Genomic DNA, 10,856 nt, shown 5'->3' with positions numbered 1-10,856 from the left:
GCGCGTTTTCTCAGTCTATACATAAGAGAATGGAATTATTTAGCCCGCTGGAAGGGCAGGGGCGTGATCTAACAAGACGGCTTTCAACCACCCCAGGTTCATTTGTTTTCGATTTGTCTTGAAAACTGGGGGAAACCCGCTTGGACTTCAGCAGGTGAATTTTGCGCAGCTAGTCTCCGAGCTGGAGAAGCGGGGCCTGACCACAGGCTGGGTGCGTGGGTGCGGGAGCAGTTCAGGACCACCTGGCCCCCTATCCCCGCATCCTCCGTGCCGGGGCTGGCTGGCAGGGACCCGCAGAGCGGCGGCGGCGTGGACGGGACGCACACCCTAGGCCGCGTAGGGAGGCTGCCGCCTCTAATTCCTGGCCAGTACGCAGGGAGAGGGACCCTTACCCTGCGGCCCGTCTAAGCGCCACTTGGCAGGAACGTGCCGTGCGTGACGGCGCCGCGCCCTGGTGTGTAAAAGCAGAAGCTGAGCATGAGTGGCTGGTGAGCAGCCAGGGAACGTACAGCTCGCCCTGCGCAGCGGGCCGAAGAGGAGGGGTGCGGGGCGGAGGCAGGGGCCCACTCGGGGAAACCCCCGGCCCGGGGAGGGGCGGTGTGAGCCGGCTCCTTCCCTGGTCGCCTCCCCGCGGCGCGCGGCTCCGGTGCGACCACACGGGGAAGGAGGCCTGGGCTCGGCCTCGCCCCGCCGCCCCGTCTAGAGTCAGGAAGTGGTGCTTGTCTGTGATGTTCGAGGCGCGCTGTAGCGAAGGCGCGGACGTCCGAAGGCAGAGCCGAGGGTTGGCGCGGAGAAGCGGCCCAGGATGCAGGCGGCTGCGGCGCCGCCAGGCCGCTCCACCCCGGCCCCGCCCTCCGCCGCCCCTTCCCCGCCTTCGCTTCCGCCCCTCCGAGGCTCCCCAACCCGTCAGGGGGCTTCGGCCGCTGCTCGGGCAGGCGCGAGGGGCGGCGGGGAAGCGGGCCGAGGCCGCGACTCGGGCTGGCGCGCGGGGCGGAGGGGAAGCGCGGGGATTCCGGCGCGGGCCACACCCCGCCCGCCGCGCGGCCGCGGGCCTCTCGCCCGCTTTGTGCGGTGGGCGCTGTCGCCCGGGCGACGCCGCCGCCCCGCCCCGCCCCGCCCTCCGCGGCGCCCGCCCGGGTCTCCGCGCGGCCGCCCGCCCCGCCGCAGTCCGCAGTAGCTGCCGCCGCAGCCGGCCGCGGCCCGCGATTCCCGGGGCCGTCGCAGGAGCAGAGCTCGGCTCTCCGCGCCTGTGCTGTCGTCCGCCCTGGCCGCCTCCTGCCCGCGTCGGTCCGCTGGCCGGGGCCGGCTGACCAGCTCGCCCTCCGGCTCCGAACCGAGGCTCGGCGGCCGCCGCAGGGACCCGCTCGCCAGAGCCTCCCCGGGGCCGCGCGTCTGCCTGCTGGGGTCCCTGCCGTTGATGACACCTGGCGGGAGGCTGCCATGGAGGGGGACGGCTCAGACTCGCTGGTGGGTAGGGGCGAGGGCGGCTGCCTCAGCCCGGAGGGCGGCGCGCCGGGGCTCCGCGCGCTCGGTCCCTGCTGCCCTGAGCCGGGAGCTAGCCGCTCCTCCCGAGGAGCGGGGGCGGGCGTGCGGTGGCCCCGCTTCCTCTTCGCCTTCCGCGTCCTGGGCCGGTTCCGCAACCCCGGGCGCCCCCTGCCTGCCCCTGGGAGGGGAGGGTCAGAGTCGGGGTCACCCAGGCCCGGAAGGGGGCGCCCCTCGGGCGCGGCGATGGCCCACCTGAGAGCCTCGGGGAGTTGGGGCGGGGCTCTCCGGTGGCCTTTCAGACTGCCGAATTCGCCTTAAGGACTCGGGGGCCAGCCGCGGCCCCGGGCGCCCGCACCGCCGCCCTTTTTCCCGGAACGTAGCGGGGCCGGTGCTCGAGTCCTCCTCGGACCCCCGCAAGCCCGGCCCGCGGTCGCCGCGAGCGCAGGCTCCTCCCCGGCTTTGCCTGCCCGCGCGGGGCGGGCTTGCTCCGGCAGCTGTCAGGGTTCGAGTGCTTTTGTTTCAGGGAGTGCAGTGCAGTTCTCAACTTGTTGGTTTTCCGTCGAACCTCATTTATTTTGAAATGGCTTAATTGGGGGAGCCACCACACCACATTTCTCGTAATCAGATTGCTTCCCTTCAATGCATGTAAAATGAACACTCGTTTTTCTTTTGCGTAAGAATTGCTTTATATCAATCGTGATTAGAAAGTTTGTACACTGCTCTGTGTACAAGAAAAGTGGAAATGATTTCAGATCTTCCAGTGAGAGGTAAACCTCCCATAAAGTGGGGCGTGAGAATCTGTTTTGGACTTTGAAGACAATATTTCCCTTTGAATTAGATGTCAAGTTCTTTATGAAACGAGATAGGATGTGAATATTCTGTATTCTTTGATGTGAATTGTGAAGTGTGGATATCTTCCTGATTTTCTAAAACTGTGACGTGATGCGGGCTTTTACTAAGTAATTTATTGAGTGATGCAGCAAGAACCGCTGCATTGCACGACTCACTGACAGTGATAAAGCCCGTTGGCTGAAGTGCTGTCGTCAGGGTTTATTAACTCACTGGGTATCATTTTAAGGGGAATAGACTCACAAACATTTTTATTTAACTAAAAGAAGTGAATTAATTCAGTTTTAATTTTCTGTGTGTTTCCAGTAGTTGAAATGGTTGACTAGCATTGTACCATCCTTACAGTTGCAAGGATGCTAAATATAGATTCATAGCACCTGAAGCTTGGGATCCATGGAGGGAAAACTGCACAGGCAAAGGATGGGAAAGCTGGTATGAGGTTATTAGACCTTTATAGTTGTGATGAGTCTAAGTGTTTCTCATTGAAAATATTGTAAGCTTGTACCATTGAGAGCACTTACAGTGGTTCTTTGTAATCCTTGCTACCCTTTTAGTATTCATAAAGTGCTTTCAAGATAACTGCTTTGGTATGCAGCCTGAGAACCTCAAGTATTTTACATACATTACAGTTGCAGCATGTGGAAAATGGTCACGTTTAATGTAGAAAATTGCTGATAATTCAGCTTGTAAGTAGATTTCAAATAGGGTCCAGGAACATAATGGCTAGCCCAGTTTTTAACAGCTCCTGTTATTTGTCAGTTACAGAGCTTATGTGCTAAATAGGAATAATCCTGTTCTTAGTGCTGTATCCTTTTTTTTTTTTTGGTGCTGTATTCTTAATTTTTATTAAAGTAATCTGCTTTCAGAATTTCACTAAAGGTGAAGTATTATGGTTGGCAAATATTTTATGTTGATTTTTCTCATATTTCAAATATATATATATATTTTTACCATCTCATGTCCGTTCACTTCTAGGCCATGTGATGATGAGGGGGTGGATAAATAATGGTGTAGACTTCCCTAGCCAAAAAGAAACTTCAGATTTTAAGAAATCTTTAATTCTTTTCGGTAGTATTTATATATGTATTTATACATGGGGTATAAGCAAGTTAACGTATTTACACACTAAAAGCCTTTTATTCTGATTTCTGCTTCTCATTAAGGTTACCATTAAGAATATCGAAAGAGAGCTCATTTGCCCGGCATGCAAGGAGCTGTTCACCCACCCGTTGATTCTCCCTTGTCAGCATAGCATCTGTCATAAATGCGTGAAGGAGCTCTTACTGATGCTTGATGATTCATTCAATGATGTGGGGTCTGACAACTCCAATCAGAGCAGTCCTCGACTTCGGCTTCCCTCCCCTAGCATGGATAAAATTGACAGAATTAGCAGACCAGGTATGTGGTAGAACCAGGTGATGGAGCTTGTTTATATGTTCAGAGATAATTGTAGAAGGGAAATTTCGTCATTTTGGGGGTTAATCTTTCCAGGTGAATAAATTAAAACTGTACTTATAAAAGAATCTCTGTCTCTCTTAAAATGAACTTTTAAAATATCAGAATGAACTTTTAATTGTGTTTTGATATTCATTTAAAGTGGATATTGGATGTTGAACACCAGCTTTGTGTTAAACCCATTGTTAACTGTGTCTGTATTTTAGGGCATGTTCTAAGCCTGTGATGTCCTTTACAGGAGGGTTGAAATAATGGACTACTGAAGTACTTACTAGGGACTCTTGTATGTTTGGTAATAGGTAAATAAATATGCAAACTTAAAGGATGAGACCACATAATGCCTAGTCCCAGAAGCCTTTTAGAGGAATGTTATTTGGTGTCATTTATTCTTCATTTTATTCTTCAGCCATTTTTTTGATCCAGATTTTAAAATAACTATTTTGAACATCAGCTAAACAGTAGTGGAATTCTGTAGTAGTTAAAAAAGTGGATCTCAGTTCAGTTCAGTTGCTCAGTTTCCAACTCTTTGCGACCCCATGAACCGCAGCATGCCAGGCCTTCCTGTCCATCACCAACTCTGGGAGCTTACTCAAACTCATGTCCATCGAGTCGGTGATGCCATCCAACCATCTCATCCTCTGTTGTCCCCTTCTCCTTCCACCTTCAGTCTTTCCCAGCATCAGGGTCTTTTCCAAGGGGTCAGTTCTTCACATAAGGTGGCTGAAATATTGGAGCTTCAGCTTCAGCATCAGTCCTTCCAGTGAATATTCAGGACTGATTTTCTTTAGGATGGACTGGTTTGATCTCCTTGCAGTCCACGGGACTCTCAAGTCTTCTCCAACACTATTGGGATGGTATTTTTTTCTTCTGAACATCTATTGCAGGGTTAATGTAGACCAAAATTGATTTGAAATCACTGGGAACAAGGCCATTGGAAAATTAAGGGCCAAAATGAGCAGTGAGAGTCAAGGGGAGGCAAAGGATTGGATAGAAATGTCACAGCCTTATGCTCAGCACTTCCTTCCTGTTGAGGAGAGTACTTTAGTGGTCATGAGCACCAGATCTCAAGGCTTCAGCTCTGTCCAGTTTGGGCTTTGAAGTTTCCAGTTTCATCCTTTGTCCACTCTATTTCTCTCTCTTTCGTTTAGGAGTAACTTTTTAATATTGTAAAAAAAAAAAAAACCCCGAAAACAAAACACTCTTTTTAAATCAGAAAAGGATCTTTTCCTCCTCATTTGTGTTTTAGAGAAAGTCGTCATTTTTGGTTGTGCTATGATATGGATCTCCTTGGGCAGTATTTGTGTCTGTGTGTTCCATTAGAGAGTGGATAAGAGGAGATCAGTTCTAAGAGTGGTACTATGGTATTTTAAATCCATGAATTTTTCTTTAAGTGGTAATCACCAGTTGCTTGGAGGACACTTTATGCACATCAAAGTGGTGTGTATACACATAAAAGGGAGCTTTAGGTAACGGGGAGGTGCAGGGTGCATGAGGGTGGGCAGGGTTTTGCACTTTGTGATGTCATCACTTTCATGTTTTCCTCCTGAGAGGAGGCTGGTGTACTGGGGAGGCTAGGAAAGACGGTGATAGCTTGAAACCGCTCTACCAGATAAAAGTTCATCTTCTGTTAGTAGATTCTTAGAGAAAAATTAGGGACCCTGGCTTGATGGACGAACAAGATTCACTTTTTGTATATTAATGTTCAGCACAGTCCATTAAATGAGATTCTAGTTAAATACTAGTATTTTTACTGATCTTTAGATTGAGCTCACATGTGTATTTCATGAAATTCTTTATTACGTTTAGGCTTTTAATCTTAAGACTTGGTTAGTTTTTATGGGATCAGTATAAAATATGAATGAAAAGTAGTTAACTGTTTGTTTCCAGCAGCTGGTAGCCATTCAATAAATATTTGTTGCGTGGATGTTGACTGGCAAACATCTGCTATGAGATTTGTACAGATCATGCCATAATGGCTTATCTTCATTGATAATGGTATTTTTTTCCAGGACAAGAGATCAGAAATAGATTTACTAGATATGTTCTTCCCTCTTCTTTAGGAAGAACCCTTTTAAGCCGAACTGTGTCCTGACAGGGGGCAAGTTAGAAAGCTGCTTTCTGGAGACTGATTAAAGGAAATAATGTTTAGCTGGGAGAAGGGTGTGACTGCAGAATATGAGGGCTGTCTCATGAAAAAGTAGTGGTGCTCTGGGCATCTTCGCAGCAGACGTTCCAGATCTGTCCAGTGTACTAGCCACATATGGCTGCTGAGCATGTGAAACACATTAGTCTGAATGGAGGGATACACTTGAAACTCTTAGAAGGAAAAAATGAACATAAATATCTCTAATAATTTTATATTGACTACATTTTGAAATGATAATTTTTGAATATATTGTATTACTAAATATGTATTTCTAAAATTAGCTTCACTTGTTTATTTTTACTTTCTAATGTGGCTATTGGCAAATGGAGGAGGAAATGGCAACCCACTCCACTATCCTTGCCTGGAAAATCCCATGGACAGAGGAGCTTGGCGGGTTACAGTCCATGGGGTTGCAGAGAGTCGGACACGACTGAGTGCACACACATTGGAAAATGTAAAATGACATCTGCCTTACACTTTCACATGTATTTCTTTCAAATTGCATTGCATCGTTCATTTGACAGATTTTAAAATAAAAGGATGCCTTGAAAGGAGAGCAAGGCTTGTGTATATAACTTAGCATGTCAAGTTGTAAAATCTAAAAGAGCTGTATAACTGTTCGTTTTTGGTCATATATACATATATATGTACACACAAGATTTTTCTCCCATTTTATTGTCATGTCCCATTTGTCTGTTGTCATTAAGATACAATCAGTGTTAGCAATATTTATTTACTGTGCTGATTTCGGTCACTTAAAACAAGCAAAGATACTTTATTTTGACTTTGTATTTTCAACAGTAACCATAAGTAACTGTTTAAAAACACAAATGTGCGATTGTTTAAAAACACAGATCTACAGGATAAAGTATAGGCTCTTAATTGCTGCACGAACAGTGTTTAATTCTGAACTGTGGTAAAATAATTTCGATGAATGCTTTACATTGGTGGCTTTGTATAAATACCACGTGTACCAGGAGGAACACATTTTTTACTGTCAATTCAATAATTGTGTTATGTGTAGGACACAGTTACTGCTTTATCTTTTGTTAACATGTTGTGACTCTTCTCTTTGAAATTAAATTCTAAATCCAGCTTTCTGTTCATTGTTCACAGCATCACAACGGAGATCTTTGGGGTGGAGAGGTAGAAAATGCTTTATTGCTTGTGTGGCCGCAGGCAGTATAGTGTTGGATTTAAATTAAATAACTTTATAGAGATAAATTTAAAAAAATCATCATCAGTGGTCAAGTCTTCAAAATCATGTAGAAAGTGAACAAATTGGGCTGACATGACTTAAAGGTCAACAGGACTAAATTTTCAAGCAAGTTCTGATGTTTTTAAAGGAAGTTCTGATCATTAGTGCTTGCATTTTGTTGTATATGCACACACACGTATGTGTATCCATGATGGGATATTTTTAAAGAAAAAGCATCCCCTTGTTACTGTTTTTTTTAATGTTCCCTTAAAAATGCTTTACATTTACTTACTGGAGCAAAGCTTAAATTAACAGCCATATTGCTACCATGGGAAGGTTAAATAAGCCAGCACCTTAATTTGCTTAAAGGTATTGATAACTTCCCCTGGTGGCTCAGATGGTAAGGCATCCGCCTACAATGTGGGAGACCTGGGTTCAATCCCTGGGTCGGGAAGATCCCCTGGAGAAGGACATGGCAACCCACTCTGGTACTCTTGCCTGGAAAATCCCATGCACAGAGGAGCCTGGTAGGCTACATACAGTTCATGGGGTCACAGAGTTGGACATGACTGAGTGACTTCACTTTCTTTCACTTTATAATTTGGTAGTTAATACCATAAATCTTAGCTTGTTTATGCATATGGTGTATTTTTTGTTAATATTTTAAAGTATTTGGAATCTTGAGTTTTAACATTTGGGTCTTTCTCATTCATGAGTAAATAATGTACATTGCTTTTGTGTGAAAGGTGGGCCAACTCATCGTATTAAAATAGTTTCTTTTTTTATTCCAGTTGACCTTTAAAGTAAAATTGGCTACTTTTTTTGAGGGAAAATGCTGGTGATACCTTAAATTTTGGTGGAGAAAATAAACACCTGAAATGTTACCCTTTTCTGTTTTCCTCACCTTCTTCTACATGCCTCAATTTTAAAATCTTAAGCCACTTCTAGAAGCCACACATAATCCATTCTCTTATAGGCTTTAGTGAGTCCCTGAGAACTTGAAGTGTTGAAATTTAATAATTAGGAGGAAAGGTAGGAACAGTTTGCTTAAAAAAATAATTTCTCATTACCCACTTTTGATTCGGAGGGTAGTCGAGAAAAAGGTTTTGCAGTTTGAAAATCCAGTACTCAGAGGGATAATGTAACTCATAGGCATCGATGGTCAGGATGTGGCTGCGTTAAGGTGGTGTATGAGGTGGCAGCCGCTCTGCGGCTCCAGGAAGCAGCGTGATGTCAACGTGAGGAGATGCAGTCTGCCACGTGGCCAGGTAGTAGCAGTGTGGAAGTTGTTTGCAGCCAGAATATGGCAGAAGATACGCAGTTGGAATAGGTTGGGAATTTGTGATGAATTTTTGTTTTGAAATACTCTATTTTGAAATGCTTTATTACTATTTTTTATCATTTAAAAAGGAAAACATGTGACGGAAAGATGACTTTTGGGGGAGGATTTGCTATAAACCAGTTTGAAATAATTTTGGATTCTTCATTTTTACGACTGTGTCATGGTTTATGCTTAACTGGTTTAATCTGTCTTTGAAGTTAAAGGTATAGGGGGAAAGTGTTGATTCTGTGAAATGACAGTTCAGATAATTAGCAGATATCATTGACCCCATGAATGGAGTTTGACTTGGAAAATTGTATCGCTTGGCCTATTTTGCTTCTTTACCTTTCTAAGATGTCATTACTCCCCCCCATTATACCATGCTTTTGAGTAGTACTGTCCATAGACCTTTGTATAATCATAGAAATGTTTGACTCTGTGCCATACAAGATGGTAACCAAAAATGTCTTTTGACAATTTAAAATATGGGTACTACTACTAAGGAATTGAGTTTTATATTAATTTTTTTTCCCATTTATTTTTATTAGTTGGAGGTAATATTAAATTTTAAGTAAATTTAAATAGCTGCACTTGGCTAATAGTTAGTATATTAGCAGAGTTATAGAGAAATATTGATTCTGTTAGGTTTTATTCTTGGTTCTACTGACTTGATTTTTTTTCCCATCTGGCTTACTTCTCAGAATATCGTTAGATTTATCTTGTTTTCTTTATTGCCCTGAAGTATATTTTATTGTTTATTTTTATGAAAATGATGGTAGAAGATAAGAGACAAAATAAAAGTTCTTTAGTATTCATAAAAAAATTTTGAGAGCTTTTAAGATGTTTAGAAAAATAGCCAAGATACATTGATTTAATAGTTTGTCTGGTTTAAGAAGTTCAGTGTGATGCCTTACACCTTGTCTTTTATTATAAAAACAAAAGAGGTTTACAGAAAAGGGATAAAACTTGTTTTTGAAATTTCTGAACTTGAGGGTCAAAATCTGGGTGTCACCAGTGTACATGTTAAAGCATGATTTTATTGGCATAATTTACTTTTGTTTTTTCCCCATTACTTAATTGAGCACAACTTTCAATTCACAAAACCAATAATTCATTTTTTAAAAACATTGACTGTTAAGATTAGTTACCATTTTAATTTTTATCACCTAGTTCATGTGTGGAAGCATGTAATTAAATATGAATTTCCATTTGTTTAAACTTGACCACTGCACTGTATCACTTCCAGAATTATTTGGCTTGTTTTTTCACTAAATGAAATTTTCATTGGCATGTGTTTTAAAAATAGTTCTGCTGCTTATTTTATTATGTGCCTGCTGTGGTGTGAAATATCTCATACTATATTGCATGTTTTTAGAATTATTACAAGAATATATTTTACATAGGATTTTCACATTTTTATGTGACTGCTTTCTTGGGTATATTTTTAAATGTAAAGTTTAAAAATGTCTTTAAATTTTTTTGAAGATATTTAAAATTTAAAATAATGAAGCTGCATGCTTGTTGCGTAAGTGGCTTTGGGGGCCTAATGCTGTTTTGCATGTTGTGAAGTCATTTCAAATGTCTCATACCGTGGACTGATCACTAAATGTTAACCTGTAGTGATTTATGTAGTGATATGTCAGACATTGATAGTATATGTTGCCTAGGCAATATTAATACAGCTGTTTAAAGACCTTTTCTAAATGTGATTTTCACTTTTGGGATTGGATAGTAGTATGAAAGAAGGCTATAGCCAAAACAGTTTGTGTTTATACTTAGGGAGTTATTTTGTGGGCAACCAAGACTACCTGCTTGGACTAGATTTATACAGGAGAGGTGGAAACAGGATAGGCATGCACCTGTGTTAAACTAACCACCCCAGATTCCTGTGAGCCTGTGGGTGAGGACTGTCATGCCTTGGCTTCTTGATTTGTTAAAATCAGGATACCACTGAGGGAAGGTCATTCAGTGTGTTGTAAAGTTACTTGTATTTTTGGTGTATCTTTTGGCTTACTGAATTAAACAATCTTAATGATTCTTTTTTTCAGGTCATAAGAAGATATTAAATGGTTGGTTCCTCTTAAAGTCAGTAGATTCTAGGTCTATGAATAAGCTTTTCACTCTTTTATAGATTGCACTGAATTAACTAATGATTTTGCCTACTGAATTTTCTAGATAAAACAATACTACAGTGGGATACCCTCTATTGTGGTGCTTCTTAACAATTTTGTTGTCACGTATTCTTCTGAGAATCGGAGCTATGGATTTGATTGTTTTTTTAAATTTCTAAATTTCTTTTAATTATTTTTTTGTGCTATGGATTATTTAACCAGAAAGTATGTATGGATACATAGATGCAAAATTTTGCATGCAATTTCAAATAGTTTACCAAACTATTTGAA

The 10,856-nt window shown here is 43.0% G+C and overlaps 1 protein-coding gene across 2 annotated transcripts in view; it reads left to right on the top strand.

The window, feature by feature from the left end:
• Positions 1–950: 950 nt before the first annotated feature.
• The window catches only part of TRIM36 (tripartite motif containing 36), a 31,423-nt gene continuing 21,517 nt past the window's right edge, over positions 951–10,856 (top strand). Inside the window, exons 1-4 of one of the 2 annotated variants that reach the window (XM_043470636.1) lie at positions 951–1,467; positions 3,498–3,732; positions 7,052–7,081; positions 10,503–10,523. In XM_043470636.1, coding sequence (XP_043326571.1) covers positions 1,441–1,467; positions 3,498–3,732; positions 7,052–7,081; positions 10,503–10,523 — 313 coding nt within the window. In that variant the 5' untranslated portion in view covers positions 951–1,440. The remainder of the gene's footprint in view (positions 1,468–3,497; positions 3,733–7,051; positions 7,082–10,502; positions 10,524–10,856) is intronic. The other variant, XM_043470637.1, reaches the window with a different exon arrangement.

This window comes from Cervus canadensis, chromosome 6 (assembly GCF_019320065.1).
Source record: "Cervus canadensis isolate Bull #8, Minnesota chromosome 6, ASM1932006v1, whole genome shotgun sequence".
Taxonomy (NCBI): domain Eukaryota; kingdom Metazoa; phylum Chordata; class Mammalia; order Artiodactyla; family Cervidae; genus Cervus; species Cervus canadensis.
Note: the sequence above shows the minus strand (reverse complement) of the source record. Positions and strands in the feature narration are given on the sequence as shown.